Genomic DNA, 22,301 nt, shown 5'->3' with positions numbered 1-22,301 from the left:
GCTATGTGTCCCCGTCATGCTGTTTTATAAAGTAACAGCATTGGTACGTTTTATGGGTACGTTGTGCCTCCAGCCATATTGAGGACTCAGGCCCAAGGTGCTGGTTAAGGTTTCCTACTATGGATCAGTGATAGAGGGGAAAGAGTCTTCAGGACTTGTGGTACTGGACCAAGATCACGTTAGCCATGTGATGCAAAGCACTGATCCAGAATAAATTCATATAAAATTGTTACCCATCATCAGGTTTTATGCTGACTTCGGTATCGCCTGTCCATCCATTACTAGGCCCAGCACTCTGGACTTCCAGAACAATGTGCCCAGACCTAGTCCTGATCCCATTTGCACTGTTAGGTGACCCAGCCATGCACAGAGCTGGTACTGGCAGTCTGGAACAATGGTATCAGTGTAACATTTCATCACCTGCTCATGAATCCCTTTCACTAAGAAGTACTTGCTTGAGTTTTCTGTTGCAAATTCAGTGATCTCACTGAAGTCTGGTTCATTGACTAATTCAAGCTGCCTTTCAGGGGCAAGGGGAGCAAGGCTGCAGTGACAGGTTAGCTCATCCATCAAAGAATAGGACTGCTCTGACTTTCTTTTGAGCACTGAAAAAGATCATTTGGGAATCTGCATTTGTCCTGGGCACATAGTAGAAATCCCTGAAGAAATTACAATATAAAATGTCAATACTAAATTCCACTTTGTAAGAATTTCTGCAAATTATAACAAAACACTGATGATAAATGCTGTGATGCACTGCCAGATTTCATCGTGAATTCTCCAAGGAAAATAACAAACTAGATCAGATATTCCAGACAAAATAAATACCTTCCACAGAACAGCATTTCAGTTCCCCTGTCATTTCAGTTGGCCAAGACACAGTTCTTCAGTTTCTCTAAGTGGCTGGTCTGCCTTACTCCAGCAGTGGCTGTATTCCAGTAGCCCATGGAAGTAATTCTTTGGTAATCTAAAAATGTAGAACACAGCAATTCACTGTATAGCAATGCTCAATCCTAACTTTTCAGGCAAAGTCAGATTAGTTTAGATATGTATACTTAATTTTAAAAAAAAACAACCTGTTTTTAAAAGAGGCTAAAATTGTCACTGAGGCCATATGAAAGGCTTTCATAGAATTGACACATTGAAATCAAATGGATATAATATTAAATTGTAACACAAGAAAAGCTGTAATCAATCCTACCATTCATAGATGTAATAATGCTTACAGCCTGCATAAGAAATCTTAACATAAAGGTACACTTACCTGGTCATAAAAAGGGAAAAGGTTATTTCTTAATGAAAAGAATATAACGTGTCTTTGCTTCAGGTTTATTCCCCGGATCATGAAGGCGAAAACTCTAGTTGCCATGCCTGGAAGAAGCTATCCATGAAGATCTATGAAAGGAACCTCTTGCCATAAATAGTTCCTAGTTTGCTCTTCAGCCACTCATTAAGAAAGAAGTTGACCAGTGCTTCCTTCCAAAGAAATAAAACAACAAAATAGAATAGCAGAAATAAAGAAATATTCTGTAACTTTAAGCCCCATTTTCTGGTTTTCAGTCAGACAAAATACGAATCTACCATTTAAAAAAGAAAAACCAAAAAAACCTACCCCTGCCTCTCTCATGTGCATGCGAGATGGTATAGGTACTTTAGTTGCTGTGCAACTAAAGAATCATTAAGATTAAAAAAAAAACAAATCAAAACTCTTATTTCCATTCAGAGTTAATATCACCAGATTTACAACTTCAGCAGATAGATACCCATTATTTTTTAAGTATTAATTTGTGGAGTAAGTAATGAGCGTGGGTGATCACTGTCATGGAACTAAATTAGCACCGCATCTGTAACATGAAGGACATCTCAAAGGTATCATGAATATCATACTGTTGATTCTGCTACAAATTATTAGCTTAAGATCATTAACCAAATTGCTTCCCACCCGTGAAGGAAAAATAGTCTAGTGAGGAAGTCTGGAGTAGAGAGTAAAAGATTTGTCACTATTAATTGCAGCAGCATGGTTTAGATTAATTTCTATTTACTTTCACTGGACATTGATTTTCATAGCTGAACTGGAATCGGTGACCTGATTATTATAAATTTCTAGTACTTTACAACAAAGGAATATGTAATATCGAATCCCTTTGCTACAGATTTATGCTGTAGTAAGGGTTAATGGCTTTGATACTGCTCTCATGCTGTTAAATACATCTGACTTGCACATTCTAGAATAAGATGAAAGCTTGTGCTTCCATGCACACGGCAAAGATTTTTGAGAGTGTGTGCACCTCTCACTTGTCACAAGAAAGACAAGTCACCCTGCTGTATTTTTTCCGGTGCACAGGTATCAAGTCCTGGCCTTTGCTGGAGCAAACTAGCACCCCAGATGGGGAAGCATTTCCCCCTCTGAGCTCCCTTTGGTAACCTGTTGTACACAGACGACTCACTGCCCGAGCTGGGACATCAAGGGTTTTCCTCTTGCCTCCCTGCGTCAGCAGCCAGCCTGTGGTGCACAGATAGCACCACAGTTCCCGCAAGCACTGCAGTGCTGCTGCTTTTCTTTGTGGCTGCTCAGCAGCATCGGCGGGAAGGACGCAGACGAGCCTTAACGCAGTTTGTAGTAACCCCTGCCCATCGGAGTATCAGCAGCAGTGAGAGGCTGGTTCCTTGCAGATCTCTGGGTACTTGTACACACAAGGAAAACTCAGGGTGTTAGTGAGAAGAGCCCTCTTTAACCTCTCCTCCTCTTCATGAGCCTTCTGGAACTCACAGAAACTTCAAGCTTAATTCTGAGCCTTATTTTAACTAATAAGAATAATTTTTTCTCCCAATTACGGAGCCAGATCATTTTCCTGTAAGAATCCTCATTTGACTGCCAGGCCATTTCCCATCTGTGATAATTTGCCTGAAAATAGGCATTTGACATCCTTTAATTTATTCCTTTGGGTACAGCTTTTAAATCTAGTGTTTTCTTACCTCCTCCTCTCCACTTTAAATTGCTTTAAATCAAGTGCAAAGGAGCAGTTGCTGCTAGTAACATTTCCTGGGGCTTATGAGGGGCTTATGATGCTTGATGGTTTGGAAAACAGGGCTAGTAGGGAGGTCAGGGAAATGTGATCCTGGGAATAGAAGGCAAAAAATTATCCAGAAATCTTCATAGTCCTGGCATAGCACCTTGCCCATCACTCAACATGTTAAGGACATTTTATTCACTTGCCAAAATATGAATTATTTTACAAAGCATGTGAGTACATAGAGTTTTAGTGTGTTGATTTATAACAGCTCTTGATTGGTAAAGGAAGAGGTTGACCAGAATGTGATATGGGATGGCCTTGTTTTTCAGCCTTGTCTCTTCTGAGGCAGGCACTGTTTGCTGTATTTTCAGCTTTCACTGTGGGTGGAAACCATCTGTGGGAAAATGTGCACTGGAGTGGCAAACAGTAGATGACTGACATTGGGCACAAGCACTTACACTGTTGCTGTGCTGGCAGGCTTTTAGGCAGGAAGTATAGTATATTTTACAGAGGAACTTTCCTAGATTCCTCCCAGCTGTGATATTAATAAATATGCCTGCAAAGTCTGACAAAATACTGATTAATGTCCAGTATCAGTCAGTGATAAAACAGCATCTGTTTTAATGTTAATAAATGAGGTGGCAAGCAATTTCCGTATAGAAATTACTCATGCATTTCATTTTCTGGTGACACAAGCTAATTGCAGAGTTAGAAGATAACACAGTACAGTTAATTTGGGTTACGGTGTAGTTACTCAAGCCAGAGTTCAAATTCAGAACCTACTAGCATGCAATCTAGGGAAATCCAGAACTCCCACAAAGGGAGAAAGACTTCAGACAAAACATCCCAGGTACTTAACTGCCTTTCAGAGTTCCTAAATGTAACATTTGGAATTTACCTTCAAAGTCTTAGTCAGCTGCAGAGTAGTCTTGGAGAGGTCTAAAGCCACCAGCTTTTTTGCACTGAATTCACCTCTCCAGTTCAGCCATACAAGCCTTGACAGCACCGATCAGACCCCAAGAGGGTGCCCGGACCGCCTTGCTCTGCCTCTCTCACCTGCCAGGCCCTGTGCAGCAGGTGTTTCTGGACTGTTCCCAACCAGATATTGCACAAAATACAGTGACTTGTTACAGCCTGGAGCTAGGGGCATCCATGCAGGATTCTCTGATGTTAGCTTCAGAGCCTTTGATGTAATGTAGAATCCCCGTCTTCAAAAGGGAAATCCATCGCTCAAATACCCATTGGTAGAATACTGGTAACACAAGAGAGAAAGCACTTACTGGGACATACAGGCTTCAAAATGTTGCTCTGAAGAGGTAACAGAAGCCTGTGACCCTAGGTAAATACTAAGTTAGCAGAGTGAGAGAGAAGAAAGAGGACCACTGTCAAGCTCTCTGTTCTTCCTCTCTGTCTGATCCACCTACCCCCTCTAGCTGTATACTCTGGGTTACAGAAAGAAAAAACATGACCAGTGTTCTTGATCTATATAGATCTCTGTGAGAAATCCGATTCCAGTTACCACTATCATCCATTGCTAATTTTCGTGTACAGCAAAGGAATACAGAAGAGACAGTGATTAATTTCCTGCTTTCTGCTCTCCCATTTCATGTTCTGCAAACCCAACTCAGGCCTTCATAAAGTAAGGGGTGGGGTGGGGCAGCCGAGGCAGGATGCCAGATCCACCCGGAGGCATGGGGGCCAGCAGCCTTGCAAGCTCATGTTGCAGTTAACTTAATTTCAACAGCTTCAGTCACAGTGCAAGTCTGTGAGATATTAGTTCAACTTTACTAATCCTAACCTTAAAGCAGTAAATATCCACCAAGCAATTTAGGTTTACCCTCGAGAGCACAGGAGTAAAATCCAGCTTCAGTGCAGAGAGGAAGAGCAGTCTCATAAATGAGAGGCAGAGGCCTATTTGTTTAGTAGTTCTTAAGAAAAAATAAATCATGTTGAAACGTATCCTGTTAGATTTACAGTAACCATATAAATGATTCATTTGAGAGATTATAATAAGGGTCCAATGTATCAAAAAAGTATGTGAAAAATTAATTGAAGATTGCGATCTAATAGCTGTAGCTAAAAAAAGAAGTATTAAATTTCTATATGAAGGGTATTTTTCACATTACAAATATGTTTTCTGTAGCTGAGGTATTGAAGGGTTTCTTTTCACTCTCTTATGTATTCCGGTGAGAATATATACAGTAAATTTAGAATCCATCTTATTCTAGAAATGTAATTTTATTGTTATTCTGGTCTTGTAAGATTGATCACGGTGTTGTGTTACCAGGAAGCTAGATGGATGGAATTAAAATGTTAATCTAAGGTACAAATGTAAGGCAGCAGCAATATCGTACATTACCACCGCATATACAATATGGATAATGGTAAAATAAGAAAAATTAGAGAATTGCATAGGTGACAGAATTACACAGTAAAAATAACAACCGGGACAGAATACTGACAGATTGTGGATGCATTCAGTTGAAAGTGAACTTAAATATTAGCTCTTCAAAATGAAAATAATCAAAATTCTATTATAGCTGACAGCCCTTGAATCTGCTTGAGATTTCTTGCTCTGTACTAGGGTCCTGTTCAGCTCAGGCTTTAACACAGAGCAGTTCCAGGGCTTTACTAAATGCTAATATTTGGATTAACTCTTCTGCCACTATAAAATAGTTTCTTGGTAGCGACTGTGGAGATCTGTACAATTGGGTACAATTTACAACAGATATGGCTGTATGAGTTGTCAGCCCAAAATGCTTGTGCCCGAAGTAAAAACATAATGGGTACAGTTTAATGGAGTGAATAAAACAAAAGGAGAATGAATCACTCTGGCTTATTTTAAGTATAATACAAATCTGTCTTTTACAGAGTGTAACATCAAAACATTGAGGTTAGAACTGCAAAAATGAACTTTATCCTAAATAATTGGACTTTGGCTTACCCTATGTGTCACCACGTGGGTACTGCATCTCCTGCTGGTGAATGCCGATGGGCTCACAAGGTCAGAAGGATACTATGGGAGAACGGTTTTAATTCCTAGCTTAGATACACGAAAGTTGCCATTGTAAAATCAAAAGAACTCATTTGTGCATCAGATATTTGATTACAAACCCAGCAACAGCAGACTGTATCACTGACATGGCATGCAGATAGGCTCATTGAAGTTGTGCACTCAGAACCTCATGCACCATGCTGGGAGTGTTGCGCTGAGCTGTTACGACAGAGAGAACCACCTCCCCTCTATCCTCCCCTTCCCTTTCTTCCCCCAGTTCAGTAAATAGATCTGCAAGGCTTTTTACAAATCACAATCTAGATATAAATCTCTTTTTAGCCATTTGCTTCAAATTTCAGAGTAGTAACACAGCCCTGCAGCATTCTCCCTTGTTTTTGAGCTACTGCTGTCCTTTGTTTAACTGGGAGGAGGGGATTAAAGGAAAGCAACAGAAAGAGCAAATAAAACACCTTTGCCCCTTTCTGTTGTATTAAATATGCAAGAAAAATACAGCTACCTAGAAATTTGGTTTAACTGGGAGAAAAAGTGGATTTGAGCCCACCAGCTTATTAAAGATAGCATCTTTTCAATCAGTAAAAAAAGAAAATCTTGGGCTTCCATCTATTTTCTTTCTTCCACAGGGATCCTAATCATCTTTCAGTACCTTATCATTATTACGAACCTTTGGGACCTGATGAATGCACAATGTACATTTCACACGAGCGGGGACGAAAGGGCAGTCATCATCGTTTCATCACAGAGAAACGAGTGTTTGAGAACTGGGCACGGACATTCAATATTCAGTTTTTCCAACCAGACTGGAAACCAGAACCACTCACTGTAAATCACGCTGAGATTAAGCCGGTGGTCTGAGGGATGAATGCACAAGACCGCAACCACAGTAACCCACTACATCAGCCTTCAGGGGGGTTGGACCTTCTGGGACAGCAAGGCAGCCTAGAGGAGAAGGGTAACAGGATTTGCAGCTGGTAACTGCAACAGCAGCCAGAAAGTTGTGATGAAGGAGCAGAGCATATCAAGAGGACTTTCTGTCAAACTGTGTATTAATCCAGTATATCGCCTTTTTTGGCCATCTGACTTCCTGTATGTGTATGTGACTTGTGAAAAACAACTAGAGTATCATTAACGGGATGGTTAATTCATTATGGTTTTTTAAAGTACAATGCCACTGAATTTTCATAGTGAAAACTTACAGTATTTATTTAATGGAGGTTTTTATGCAACCTAGGCCAGTATTTTTCTAATTCACAGTTATGTGGTTGTTTACCTTTCATAATCTTTCAAATCCAAAATTAATATTGCTGATGGTTTGAAAGGCCTAGCTTTTTATTTATAAAACTTGTTTGAAAAATATGATTCTATATAGCATGTTAATAATATTTGATCTGGAAATGTTGCATTTCTTTTAAAAATTTTGGGCTCCGTTCTAGCCTAAAGCCTTTAAAAGCAACAAAGGTCCCATGTGCAGATCAAGTTAACTTTACATTCTGACATCTCATGTTAATACGAAAACGGTAGTGAAAATTCTTTTTTATATTAATGTGCATTTGCTGCTGTGCTATCAAGCTGCTTTTTTTTAATTAGGGGTGGGAAGAAGGAGGGCAAAGTTTATCCAAAAAAATGACTCTCTATAGCAACATACTTTCAACAAAGAAGAGACCAGCAAAGGCTGGAGGGGTTGTGTTCTGCTTTTCCTCTTGTAGTCCCGCAAGAGGCAGAAGGAGCAACACTCCTGAGGCAACAGAGACGACAAACCAGGCAACAATGGTTTGAAACAACACGACCGAACTTCTGAAATCAAGAAGTTATGCTACTGGGTACTACACTACCAGCCATGCTAGCCAAAAAGCTTACAACACTGCACCTGCAAAAACCTCTGCCTTCCACTGTTCCAAGATTCAGTGATCCAATTCTGTGATTCTGTGAAGATGATTGCTGACCTCAGAGATCCTGGATCGCCATGAAGTTGGGATGTGACAGGAGTTCCACAAGTACAAAATTGTTTCCTTGAAAAGAGCAAAGTTACACTTGGCAATTTTCTTGTGAAGTACACGTGCATGGCCAGTCCCTGCAGACCAGGGGGGCAGACAGTGCTAGTGCTGTATATGGAACCTCACAGTGTGAATTACCGGGTCACATTTGGCTTGTGAATAAAGAAGATTTCAGTTACAGTATTATTTTTCCTTTTGCTTCACAAATACTCAATCTGTAATTTCTTCAAAGTAGTCAGTAGGAGCAATTGTTGCATGAAACATTATACCTCAGGTGACAAAAGGTATCTCATTAGACAAATACTAAAGCTAGAATGAAGATATTACCTTAAAACATCTAAATCCAAGAAGCTGAACCTCAGAGGCGATACGTAGAACTGGGACCAAACTCACTATCATTTAAACCCACGGTCTTCCTCTTTCCAAAACTGGGTAGCAATAGCTGCAGCTGCCCTACAGCTACACCAAATCTCTGGGAACAAAGTGAACTGCCCTGTCAGGGGCAAGAGAGTATTACCCCTGTAACACTGCATGGACCTGAACAGCAGGCCTCCAAGCGCCACTGCCCCTGCTGCAGCCCTCCCCGCTAGCAAAGAGCAAGAAACTACAACCTACGTTGCCTTAAAAGTTTTCTTTTGGTGTTCTTCCTGGTACACTCCACTCGCCATACAGACTGAACACAAAGCTCTACTATTGCAAATTGCCTGTAACCTGTCTCTTGTCAGCTGGTGTTTTAACTCTCCCTCTTTCACTGACCACGTTTTATTCCTTCCACTTTGATTTCACAACTTTCTACAAAAAACAGAATGGATTTTGAACTAAGGGTAACCTGAACATCCCTTTCAGCATGTGTACTGCGGCATGTATCCAGCACATGTTGCTCAAATGGATGAATTCTGTCAAATTGATTCACAGATCATTTCTGATGTGACTGCAAGACATGGTACAGATCACAGTAGGTCCTCTGATGCTACCATCCTTTTGTTACTTCATTAGTGATACAATAATAAAAAGATCTTATAATTCTAAGATAGAGCTCTTAGTTTTTCCGTTTATCAAGGGCTGCAGGCTATGTATGCTAAATATTTAGTTATGTTCTTTTTAAAAACAGATCATTTTAAAATAGATTAGATTACACTGATCTACTTTTCAGTATAACGATGGGGACTTGCCAGGCTCTGTTGTGCTCCAAATGCTTGCTGCCTGACAGCGAGACTGGTCAATACCAAGTAGATCAGATGAAGTGTTAAGAATGTGAAGACGAAACACAGAATGCACTGACGTTATATCTTTTCACTTGTAACGGAGTGAAGCTAAAGATTGTAAATATTCCTTCCTCGGTTTCTGTTTGTAACAACTATGTATTGTTCTTGTCACCCTTTTAAACAAAACAAACCCAAAACTCACTTTAGTCTCATCAACTTCCTGTGGAGTTTCAGCAAGTTCCCCCATCTAATTACAAAAAGTATGAAGGAGTATTTTCTAAGAGCAAGTCACACCCGTATATATAAAATTCACTGCAAAAGGAATTTGATGAAGCCACGGAGACGGCAAGTTTTAAATAGGATAGATGACACAGATTTATATGGAACATAAATCCAGTCCAAAAAGCATGTTACAAGAGTGCAAAACAAAGGTAAATAATTTTTAAAGTGCTGCAATTTTAATTTACAAATTACTGATGTATTTTTCTACAAAAGCACAAGTTTTGAACTGCAGCAAATCCTACCACATTTCGGCCTGAAGTAAGGTTTTATGGCCAAGTTATAAAACAAACAGATTTATGATAGAAAATGCTGTCAGACCAGAGATAAGTAGTACAAACTAGGCCATGCTGCCATTTTCTGGTTTATGCTGTCAGCTTACACTCCACTATAATTTGATCGATTCATGATCTGCAGCACGCATCATTTCACATATTAAAAACTGTTGCAAAACAGCGTTTAGTGACATCAGCAGTTTTAAGATCTATGTTACTTTAGTTCTGAAATCCTTGCATACCTTATGCTTTTACGCTTGGCTTCATCAGAGTAGCTATTTTTCATCTCGAAGAACCCTAGCTCTTATGCTGTGATAACGTGCAACTGGAACTGAGAATGTTAAAATATCTCCGCAACTGAGAACAGAAAAACAGAACCATCAGTTTCTGTTATTTTGGCGCAGTGGTTGCAAGATGCCCAGCTAGCAGCATGACAATACAAAGCAAAACCGCAATGCACTTTGAGAAAACCTTCCATTCAAAACGGTAAAGCACCTCAGAAAGACAAGTTAATACTATTTATTCCTGTGTAAGGAAACTGAGGGAAGGGGAAGTTAAGAAACTTATTAAAACCAAGTTACAGCCTTAGCACTAAATTTTAGAAGATATTCAGGTCTGCTGACAGCTGCTCCTGCCTCTAGCCAGCAGAACACACAATGGCAATTTCATGTATTATATATACATACACACAAACAGCGTAAATTGGTAAAATTCTGCAGAAGGTGCTTACCTGGGTCTTGTCCTGCAGTACTTCTCGGGCAAACTCCATAGGAGACTAAATGATTTTTACCCAAAATAACTCTAAGGAGGCAAGGACACAATAATATAAAAATAGCTGGAAGAACATTGGAGTCTAAAGAGTAAGGAGTAAAGCATGGTTTCAGCTATCCAGCTGTATTCCCCTGGAATATGAAGATCAAAGTCAGGCTGGAGCTGACAGAGTGGGAAGTCGTTGCTCAGTAGCAATGGTTGTCCTGCAGAAGTTTCTTTTCAATATTCTACAAATCTATCACATCTGCCACAAAACTCTTTGAAAAATCCTGATAATCAGTTCTGACTAATGAAAGTTAATTATTATATTTGATGTAATATCTAGTTCAATTAAAAACACAGCTTAAGGATAAAACCCCATAAAGTTAAACAGTGAAAGAGGACTTGTAAGACAACAAACTGTAGAGCAAAAGAGAAGAAAGTAGAGAAACCTTACAGGTATCAGTACTTCACCTTTCCTGGTGCATGAGTTTACACTGATCACTTTGGGTTTCCAGCTGCCTCCTGCAAGCACACCTTACCTATCACAAGTATAAGATTTCATAAGGAGAAAGGAGGAGAAGAAAGAAAATAATCTTTTAAGGACAATCTCCTTTAAACAAACCTAGGAAATATAAAAGGGAAGCGAAAAGTATAAAACTCATTTTATAAAATGACTGTAAAATGGCTCTGCTAATGGTAAATACAGCTAAAACCACTAGATTGTAGCTGAAAATTACAACAAAACATGAAATGTCAAATGATACCCTTTGACCACCCTGAGGATGGAGTTTCAGTATCACAGTGTAAACAAAGATGGTGACTTATCACGGCTGACTGTAGAACAGGCTCCGTGGCAGATGCAGATGTGTGGAAACAGGCCGTGAACCAGCATCTCTCGGGGTGCCAGCGTGAGAGCACACGGCTGTCGCAGGACACACTTGCGCTGCCAGCAGAAAAGGGAGAAATTTCCTTTTGATGTCTGTTGTTGAGCACCAGACCAAGCCAGAAAAAACAGTCAGCAGATGATCAGCATACAGTGTCCTCATTCACTGTGGAGTACTTTACTTTGACCAGGAGTTGTCTTCAGAAATCAGGAAGACAGAAGGACAAGAAACTACAGACAAGCAATCCGAGCGTGTTCCAAACAGATGGAAAACCGTAACAAGGAACAGCATTAGCAGTCGTAAAGAAGATACACTGGCTAAGATGTAATGCAGCTTCTGTAAGAAAAGCCACGCCTCAAAAATCTATTTAGAGTTCTTCAAAGTTCTCTGAAGCAAGTGGACAAGATTCAGGTAAGGAGTCCACTTAGAGTTCCACAACTAGTTTCACAAGGTGTCTCTCAAAAGACTTCTGAAGAAGCTGTGGCACCAAAGGATAAAAGAGAAGATCCTCGCCTACGGAACCCATCTGAACATAGGAAATAAAGGCTAAGAGGATGCGTCATCAGCTTAAGGTTACAAGCGGAATTCCACAGGAAAATGTCTCAATAAATTTTCTCTGCTTTTCTGTACTCTTCCCTTGGCATCTACCCCAGGGCACTCCCAGACATAGGATACAGGGGCTAGACTCTGTCTAAATAAACAGATAAATTAAAAAAATGGGGAAAAAAATAAAAGGTATCCAATGAATGTCAACTTTCACACTGAAGCCCAGTTACAATCTTGCCAACAGTAATTGCATTCTCATTTTACTGAAGGCAATGTCAAAGCATCTAGCTCAGATGGAGAGCAAGACTGGACCCTCCTTAACAGCCAAGGAAAGCCATCTTAATAATTTGGTTTCTCAGAACAGGTTTATCTTCTTCAAGAGATGCCTAGTGACATTTAAATCTGCCAGCTTCTTCACACAACCCAGACAACTGTTAAGATAACATCATTAGCTTTGAGGACACTAGATACTTCCTGAAGTAGAGAGAAGTTAAAGGGAATAATGCATATTTAGCAAGGTATAAGGTTTTAGGACTTTGCTTACTTCACCTTGGCTATCAGATCAGTCGGAGCCTATTAGCTAGGATCCACACACGCAACATGATGCAAGTCTGTTAATAGCAAAACAAAGGAAATTCTGAAGTGAACCGTTTGGTGCGGCTGAGTTTAAGGCAAGAGCTTGGGTTAGGTTTATGTTTTAACAAAAAAGGCAAAAGAAATTTTTAGATTTATAACCTATGAGAATATGCTTCTCTCCACTGTATCCTTGCTGTAACCAAGCTACGTACAATGCCAAAATTGAAAGAGGTTACTGGTATTCAGTGGGACTGTTCATTTGTGTTGGAGAAAACTGGAACATTGCCCACTACGGCATTATTTTTTCTTAACATGGCTATACATCTGTAGATGAGTATTACATGAAACACTAAAAAGCTATTCCTGGTCAGTCCGTTGTAAATGATATTGCAGAGAAGGAGCAGCTATACAGAATCGAACAACAAAAGCAAGTGCAGAAAACCTTCTATACACCAAAAAAAAAGCAGCAAAGGACTGCTGCAGAGAAGGGTACGTAAAAGAACCGTACAAAATACAAATATACATTGCAGTGATACACTGATGGCCCTATTTGCCATTCTACTTGCACTATAAGACCAAGGGAGGTACGGGGACCCTAAAACCATCACAATTTTGAGCCATAATATTTTGAGCTACAAACTTAACCTGGACAGGAAAACCAGTACAGAAAAAGTAAGTAACTTAACCAAAACCAAACAGCAGTATCTGATGCTTAGTGATGCTCTTCATTGACAAGGGAAGTAAGTACCATTATACTGGAACTGCATATAAAGGACAGAGCTTAAGTTTAAAATGCCCACTACATGCAAAGCCAGTGGACCTAGCCAAACATTTAATGTATAACAGCATTATTCCAGTAAGTCCTTTTGCAGGCAAGAAAGGAAATTACTTGCTATTTGAGATTAGTCAATTTTGACATAGGGACTAGTATGACATGCCACGAATCTCCCAAATAAACCACAGCCCAGTTGCCTGGTCCCTACAGAGTTGTGTCACCAAAGCTATGTAGTGGTCATCAGTGTGAAAAAAAGTCACTTCGTAAGAAACCAGCAGCTGTGCTGGAGCTTTGCCAGCACTGCTACTGTACTGTTGAAACAGTATGTTTCTGGTATAGCTTGGTTTGTTCAAGGGACTGCTGTAAAAAATGCCACCAAAATAACTTCTGCTGATACAGTTCGCATCCCTAGTAATCCTGTTGGCCAGAGAAGCAAAACTGGCTCAGTTCTGGACTGGCTTCGGTGTTCTTTGTGCATTTACATTAAAAGAAAAAAAAGTTTACATGGGGAAGAAGACACGGCACAACCAAACATCAATAGATGTACATCATAAACTTCGAACTGAAGCCTTAAACACTATCAATTTAATCACTAAATCAGGCAGAAATCCTCATTAAGGGAGAAAAATAACTCGTTTTAAAGAAATTGCAAGTGAAATTAGTGCTATGAAATGCTGATTTCAGAGTATGTTATGCAGCATATACAAGTCTTCATCATAAAACACCAATGCTTTCAAGATGAATTTCTCTACAGCATATTTTTAAAAGTTCATGGAAGGAGGGAAAGCAGAAGTAATAGCAGAGTGCACACAGCAGAGGATATATTCTTCCACAAGAAACACATTTCTTGATTTTTTAAAATTTGTCTTTCACCACTTAAAAAGTGCAAAAACTATTATGGTCATTATTGTACAGAAGTGGTGAAGTGATGGTTGAGAAAGCACTTTCATTATACACACTGCTATTTTTTGTAGTTTATAACGTTATGGATAGATCAGTCTCGTGGGCAAAATACTTCATGCTTGTCCTCAGTCCAAAGGTGAATTAGTCTGGAAGCACGATAAAATTCTACCAGGTCACACACACAGCTCTGACACAGACAGAGCTGGAAGATCTGTACACAGGGACACTGAGTTTACTGACACCCGCAATCTTTGTCCCCAAACTGCGCCATGTACAAAGGTTGTCACCTCTCCAAATGCTGCAGACTCCATGAAATACGCCATTCTTTGTGAATTGCCTTCCACTTCATCTATTTTTATCAAGTCCAAATAATCTTCAACTTGTAGAAGCTTTTCAGTCCACAACACAACAAAGTACTGGATAAAATCTAACTATTTACCTGCAATTGGCAGCTTCTCATTCCCCCGTCTATATTGAAAGGGTAATTAGCTCAGTTTTTGGAAGCCTTCAGACCAGAAATTTCTTTTTATTCCTTCCCTCTAAGCATCCGTCAAAGAAGAGAAAGAAGCAGCTCTCAGGCTTCAAAAAAAACTTGAATGACATGCTGTTGGCATTGGGCTTGTCAGGGCTGCAGACTTCTCTGCCCCAGCGGGACAGTTAGTCCTTCAAATCGCACGTACATGCTGAGGAATACAGAACACCTCCCTGTCCTCATCACTTAGCAAATCCTCTCCACCCATGATAAATTCACAGCTGCACCTGGTCTTTGCACAAATCACTGATTTAGCACTATGTGCAACTCAGCCCTGCTTTAGCACACAATGATGCCCAGCTGAAGGCACATCAGACTATGAGATCCATTCACTTCCAGTACGTTTCATGGATGTGGTACAAGAGAATGGAAATCCCCGACTGCTGAAACAAGAGATGAAAATGGGCTCAATTTGCAGACACTCAGAAACAGAATTAAAACCAAATCACATTTGCTTTTCTGTAATCAATAATGGAAACCAGCTTTCAGGGGGGGAAACTTACTGCCAAAAAAAAAAAAAAAAAAAGTCCACTCTCTAGATGAGATATGCTATTGCTACTGATATTTGTAAAGATACTTTTGAATAGTCTATGAATCTTTGCTTATGTTAAGATGACAGCATTTCATGGCAATATTCACATAAATATAAAAACATTTAGCTGGCATAGACCAATGAAACTCTGATTGTCTCATCACTACTCTGGCTTCCTTCTCCACTGATTTTTGTGGGAATCTCACTTTTCAGTCTGTTACTGAAACTGTAGCTGAAAGTCACACATTGTTGTTGGGCCATGTTTGGGCATGGTCACACAAAACAGTGTTCTCAAACGTGAACAGCATTTCATGGACAGTTCAGAGACATGAGAGAACATGTATGTGAGTATAAACCTACTGTTAACTTACCATTTCTTCAGTTCAATAATAGTAATGCATTTCAACATGTGATCCCAAAAGGAGATGAAAAACTGAAACAACTTACTTATATTTTTATCACCCATAACTATTCTAAACAATGTCTATGAAACCCATTGCAAGACCTGTCAATGCAGGTACATAGTACAGGGTGCAGACATGAACGTACAAAATTTTGCAAGCATGGACATGCTTGGTTCACAAACCTATCTATGAAGACTCACAAAATGCTGAAATTTAATTCCGCTCTGATTCTATTAAAAAGATCACCTTTGCAGAATGGAGGAAGCATCTATACTGCACAAGCACGTTGTTTGCCACGAAAAACACAAATGGCTTATGAGTGAGAATGACCTGGCTGGTTCCCAGAGCCCAGATCCCAAACTGAGTGTGAAGGGGTCTCAGGGAAAATGAGGAGATTACTAACTTTAAACAAACAAACAAAACACAACACATTTACAGACAATTTTGTGACATTTCTATACTCGTTTTCAGACTATAACTATTCAAGGAATAAAAGTTATCACTTTTATCACACTATGTGTCATTATGTGTAGCACAGGCAACTTTATGGTGACTCTGAGAACGATCCATTTCAACTCCTCAGTTTGTGCATATAAAAATGTTAGAAGCGCCCGAAGCATAGTTTGCTGCGTTCCAGTCAAATTGTTGTTCTCACTTCAATTTAATCACCTTCACAGGCACACTTACTGAGTGCTTCTATTCATAAACTGCATTTTAATAACCCACCTAATTGCCTCCTTCTCCCCAAGCAGATAAGCTTTTAAAAGGACTGCATCTTTGGTATCTTCTGCTACTTGCAAAATTCAGCTGAGTTCTGTTGATGCTTCTATCTACCACTTTCTGCAAAAGGTGGCTCAAAGAGGGAAAGAAAAAACCAACACAGTCTGAAGAGCCTGAGTAAGTGTAATTGCAACTGAAGTAAGGCACAAAGCTCTATCAACTTCACTTTAGACACTTTTTGAAGTGACTATAAAACTTGCCTATAAAAGAAATATTTGATGAAAAATATTCATTACAATTGAAAAAGTATCAAAGGCTGGATTAAAAAATGAAAGCTAAGCAAATCGTCTAAGAAATTCTGTAGGATTCATTTCTATACCATGTCTACACATTTCTACGGTGTCTCTCTGCATTTCTATACAGTCTGTCTACAACAAACCTTAATTGATTGTTGCATTAGAAATAGCTGAGGGGTGGCGGGGGGAAGGTTTTCGCATTTTAAGAAAAATCACCATTGTATCCGACTTTGGATACAAAGTCATTCCTTATGAAGGGTGCAAAACCCAACAACTTGTGAAGAGATACAGAGATCCAGCACTAGGAACGCTGCTCAGACCCGTTCAACTCCTCCCTCTCCAAGGGAGGCACTTTCAGAAAAATTTCACAAAAAGAAAAGCGCTTTTTTCAAAAAGCTTTTACCTTTCACATGAAATTGCATTGCTGTTGGCAGAGGATACCTGTGCATCAATTATACAAAAACATATCAGCAAACTGGGAAGAAATCTCTAGTAGTATTTATCACACAGTATCAGTTTACAGAACTATAAGAACAGTGGTGTAGGAATGCTTTTGTTTTAAATACAGATTAATTCCTATTCTTGGTGCTTAGTGCATGCTACTGAAAAGAATTCACGCTGTTCACCAAAAAGTGCAACAGAAAGTTCTCAGTACCAAAGCTTTATAGTGAGGTAGAGGTGTAGCAGGCAAGTGTTTACCTTCTGATAATGGATCATTTTGTACCTTTATCCTCTCCAAGCCTAGAAGATGTGTGGAGAAAAATAAGTTTTTAATACTCAAGAGATGTACTACACTGCTGGTTTTATTGTTCTCTGGCATCAGCCCTTAGAAACAGCTGGAAGCCTCAATGTCTGCCTTCTCTGTAGCCCTCCCAGTCAGTGCATACATACAGCTCTCTGACAAATTCGCTACCCCTAAGCCAAGGCTATGATGCCACAATCAATCTGAAAGAGAAGAAAAAAGGACAACAAAAACATTTAAGCACTTAAATTTGTATGTTTTGTGCAATATCGAAATTTTCAATACCATATTTTAAGAAAAATCTATTGGCTCTGATACTCTGTGTGATTACAAATAATTCCTAATAACTTTCAGAGATACGTATCTAGCATTTGCACATGCATGCATTGTGTAAGCTTTATTATGATTAAGCTAGAGACCAGGTTCCAAACGCATTTGGCAAAAGCTTCTTCTTGCTGACAGACTTGTTTCTATACATGCACATTTTTGCTCTTCTCTTCACTAATATCAGTATATTATACAGACAAAATCCTTTTAACATACATTTAGTAAATGTTCAAGAACAAATCAATATGCCAAAACAGACTTTACAAAACCTAGGTGATAAAGCTCATTTTCCAAGGGCTCAAAAACTACAGAACACAGTAGTACAATTTATAACATTTTTCATCCTGATACCCCAGTGAATTTTATTCTATGCAAAAATCCAGTGCACTGAAAATCCTGAAAGCATCCAACTCCATATTGTAAGGAGTGAAAATACGACACCTATGAAGGGTTCCTAATGGACATGGTGAAGTCATAGTTTCGCTTTTTTTGAAGTAGATTCAGTGAGGTCATTACATGCTTTTGTTTCACTTTCACCAACTCATAGAATCCTAGACTCAAAACTGCCTAAGGTGAAAGGACTGATCTAAGGGTTGTATTTAGCAGGGAATAAAAAAGAGTAAGAAAAAAAATCAATATATTCTGGAGTATTTTTATTTCTGTGAAGAAACCTTTCAATACGCCATGTCAAAGTCTGCAAAGTGGCTTAAGTTTTTATTGATAAAATGACATCTTAAATAACGTTCTGCACAATGTCTCGTTCTTTAGTGATAGGCTGACTACTTCTAAGATTTTCTTTGAAGAATTGGGGAAAGAATTTACCCATTTACAATTCACAATCAGCCTCAGAAATTCCATTACTCTGTTTAGGTCCCTCCTCTTTTTTAAGTTTAACCAGAAACAAAAATTGCTCAGAAAAGCATTAAAATGTGTTTAAAACAACAACAAAAAAAGTCTAACATTAAAACCATTTGTTAGACTCTTCTCAGAAAGAGGGGCAGAAGAGATGACTTCAGAAGAACCTTTAGAAGCAAGATCTTAATGCTGTTTTTCACTACAACCATAAGAGACATACAGAGCACTCAGATGACACCAATGAATCCAAAGTAGCAGTCAATGCAATCATCTTGCTTGCTCGAATTCAGAAGATGTGTTTCATGTGCTTGATTCCGTATGTTTTGAAGAAAACCATGATGATCAATGCCCAGAGCCCTAAAATAAACCCTCCGGGAGGATGCCAGTCCTTTTGTTTTGGTTTCTGAAAAAAAGAAAACACAAACAAAACCCAAAGAATTCTTATTTAGTTTTCACATTAAACGGGCACTGTGTTTACCAAGTGCAAAAAAAAAAATTCTTGCAGTAGAGAAAAATACCAATAAGCTCTATTTCTTCATAAAGTAGAAGCATCTTTCTACTTGATGTTGTGGAAAGGGTGATAGGAGGTGAGCTGCCACTCAAGCAGGGAGGTTAAGTACCACAAAAAAGCCACTAGAACGGTGCCTGAGACACCACTTTGATGGTGCATATCAGCGTTGTGGGACATGTTCAAACTCATTTGTTTGGACAGCATTTCTCGTATCTGGTCTCATGTTAATACAACAGAAAAATGCTGCAAGTATGAAAAACGGTTCCTACAAGTGAAAATGTGAAAGAGAGGAGAGTGTTGTTTTTCCACTGCCTAGAATGTTTTCTACAGCTCCTCTTGTACTCAGAATTATGTGAATAAACAGATACCTAACCACATAAGAAGCTAAGATTCATGATTACAGGAATATTATAAAACAAAACAGGACTGTTTTTAATGCCAGTCACCTATCCCAGGGGCCTCATTGAGTCTAACTGCCTTTCATTCATATAGAAATATATTCTGCAATTCAAATACCTGTGCCTTCAACAATTTTTTCCATCTGCAGTAAAAAGCAATACACTACAATTTCTATCTCACACTTAGCAGTAAGACAAGATAAAACTTGTCTGTCGTCTTCCTCTTCATATTTAAAAAAAAAAAAAACTCAGCTACTCCATATTCAGTGAGAAATGGACTGTAGAAGATAAGAGCTGCTATGTGCCCCAAGACCTGTCTCTGAGGCTAAGAATCAGGTGAAGCTATAGGAACGCAAAATGTTAGCTAAGTATATCAAAACAAAAATATCAGAATTCCAGTATTTAGAAGTATAACTCAGTCTCTCATGCCTGTCCTTACTCTTGCCCTCAGCAGGTATGTTTTACAGATGTTCTAGGCAGACAGAGATGATTTACTATTACAACAATAAATACTGAAGTGCTTGCTGTGCTTTTTATTCGTGCCTTGCTGAAAGATTTGCACTATTTTGTCCTGGTATAGAATGCGATACAAGGGGCACAGAGAGTATTTTGGTTCTTTGCATTCAAGTCAAATTTAAGATTCTCTTTCTGCCATGTGACTAGCTATTACAAAAGATGGTACTGTTTCAATTTCTGCCTGAATCTGCATACGTAAGCTTGTCATTCTCCACTAAATGTACCAGGTGGCTGGTGAACTTTAATGCAATAAGGAACAGTCTGCAGCGTCTGTTCTTTCAAAACAGCTTTCCTATCAACAAGAAAACAATGTTTGTTGATTGCTCAACTCCCATTTTCCAAGCTACTTAGTTTTAGCTTTAGGATTTTTTTCTCTAAGTACCATACTTGTAATTAAAAAGTATAACAAATAGCCATGTCACCCGAGACACCCGAAAAAGTTGGCACTCTGAAATATTGATGATTTTACTCCAATACAGAAGTCACAGAACCAGCATTATAATTTACATCAACAACAACAAAACCAAAGATATGAGCAGAGATGGTGTCTCTATATGCAAACCACTCAATTTTCTAAGAAGCGCTCATCAGCTGCAGCGTATGTGCTGTTGGTAATCTGCCACCTCGCTGACACTCGCAACCACACATCTCCATACAAACATCTCAGAAAATCAACTCTGCACGTTCAAAAAGGCTGCCAGCGCACCTTGCTTCTGAAAGTAACAGCACACGACACTTCTCCACACAAAGGAACTTTCTTGTTTAAATCTTCCTAATTAACCCGTAACTTCATATGCATATTGCAGTGCCTGTTTCATCAATCTCTTTGTACAATCAATCTTTCCCTTCTTGGATCTCAGACAAATTCCTCACCACAAAGTGGCACCTGACCCTTCTAGACAAATGACTTCAATTTGCAGTCAGTGACACTAAAAGCCTCTCTCTCCTATTTTCTATAGAACACGTAATTTAATTTCTTTAAAGAATTTATATGAATAAATATTTATAAGGTGATCTATGAGTATGGTTTTACATTTTGTCATGCCATGTACTGAAGCCTCCATGGAATTCCACAAGCAAACGGAGGCCAGTGCAGCAATGGCTCCGCGCTGGGAAAGCAAGGACATATATACAGTCAGTTTAAAGCCATGGGATGCAATGTTAAAATGTGAAGGATTAAAAACATGAAGGCACAACAAAAAATACATATGAGGATATACAAGAGCTACACACTTAGTAATACTAAAAATAAATTATCTTAATGAGAAAGATCTACAGACCCAGAAAGTGAAATCTACACATAAATATTAAACCTCAATGAAAGGGAAAAGAGGCGCAACGCTATGGTACATCTGTAAGTAAATAGTGAGGTTAATTGAGCACAAACTCACATTGAAATACACCAGTATTCTCCAGTAGGGGCATGTATAGACATCAAAACCTTATGAATACCTAAAACAGGGTTACACAGATTTGTGTTTAAACCTACAAAGTATACCGGTAAAAGTCAAAATACGTAATTTTCTTTAAATTAACTTGCTCATAGATTCCCAAGAAAGTGCATCACTGAATTAAAAATATAATTAGCTTTCAAATTGACAAGTTCATCCTTCTAAAATTGTAACAAATATAACACAGAAAACTTCAATAACAAATCTTTGTCCAGCTGGGTACATCAGCTAAGCAGGAAACAAAAGGAAGTCAGCTAAAAGGAAACAAAAAACCTGAAGTTCCTTTACAAAAAGCTGCATTTTGCACCTGTGAATCAAATCCATCTACATGTAAGATGGAGTCTCTGCTTCCATAAATTACTGTACTTGTCACACAGGCTGGCAGAGAGCTTTCAGCCGGCACCCTTGTAAAGCAGACCCAACAATCCTTCCCCCTTGATGCAGTTGTGTCACCACCACAAGCACTGCCGGTGTACCTATGTCAGCGAGGAAGCGCGGCATCACTCCGAGCTGTCACAGCTACGCCAGCAGTCTCGCATAATGAAGTCAGAGGCCAAGACAGGATGCCCTTCCATAAGCATACGTAAGCCTCAACTGTATTGCTGCAGAAGCCGCTTTGACTATTTTGTGCAGGCAGGCAGGGAAGAGTCAAAGAGAGCTCTCCTAATGGGAAAAACTATTAAAGTTGGGAAAAACCACTTTAATAGGAAATGAAAAAGCTTCCTTTTTAGATCCTCATACAGGAAAAAGGTTTAGAAAAGACAGAATTTCTTTCTATGCTTGTATCAGTTCTGTGGCCA

At 39.1% G+C, this 22,301-nt stretch overlaps 2 protein-coding genes across 2 annotated transcripts in view; one reads left to right on the top strand and one right to left on the bottom strand.

The window, feature by feature from the left end:
• ST6GALNAC5 (ST6 N-acetylgalactosaminide alpha-2,6-sialyltransferase 5) overlaps positions 1 to 6,882 on the top strand; it is a gene marked incomplete at its 3' end in the record, with an annotated part of 71,543 nt that extends 64,661 nt beyond the window's left edge. The window contains exon 5 of the mRNA XM_082002911.1: positions 6,651 to 6,882. Within this exon, the coding sequence (XP_081859037.1) occupies positions 6,651 to 6,882 (232 nt within the window). The remainder of the gene's footprint in view (positions 1 to 6,650) is intronic.
• Positions 6,883 to 18,911: 12,029 nt separating this feature from the next.
• The window catches only part of PIGK (phosphatidylinositol glycan anchor biosynthesis class K), a gene marked incomplete at both ends in the record, with an annotated part of 76,172 nt that continues 72,782 nt past the window's right edge, over positions 18,912 to 22,301 (bottom strand). Inside the window, one exon of the mRNA XM_082002994.1 lies at positions 18,912 to 19,028. Within this exon, the coding sequence (XP_081859120.1) occupies positions 18,912 to 19,028 (117 nt within the window). The remainder of the gene's footprint in view (positions 19,029 to 22,301) is intronic.

The sequence above is a fragment of the Phaethon aethereus genome (assembly GCF_964289735.1).
Source record: "Phaethon aethereus genome assembly, chromosome: 8".
Lineage (NCBI taxonomy): Eukaryota > Metazoa > Chordata > Aves > Phaethontiformes > Phaethontidae > Phaethon > Phaethon aethereus.
This window is presented reverse-complemented; position numbering and strand designations above follow the sequence as displayed.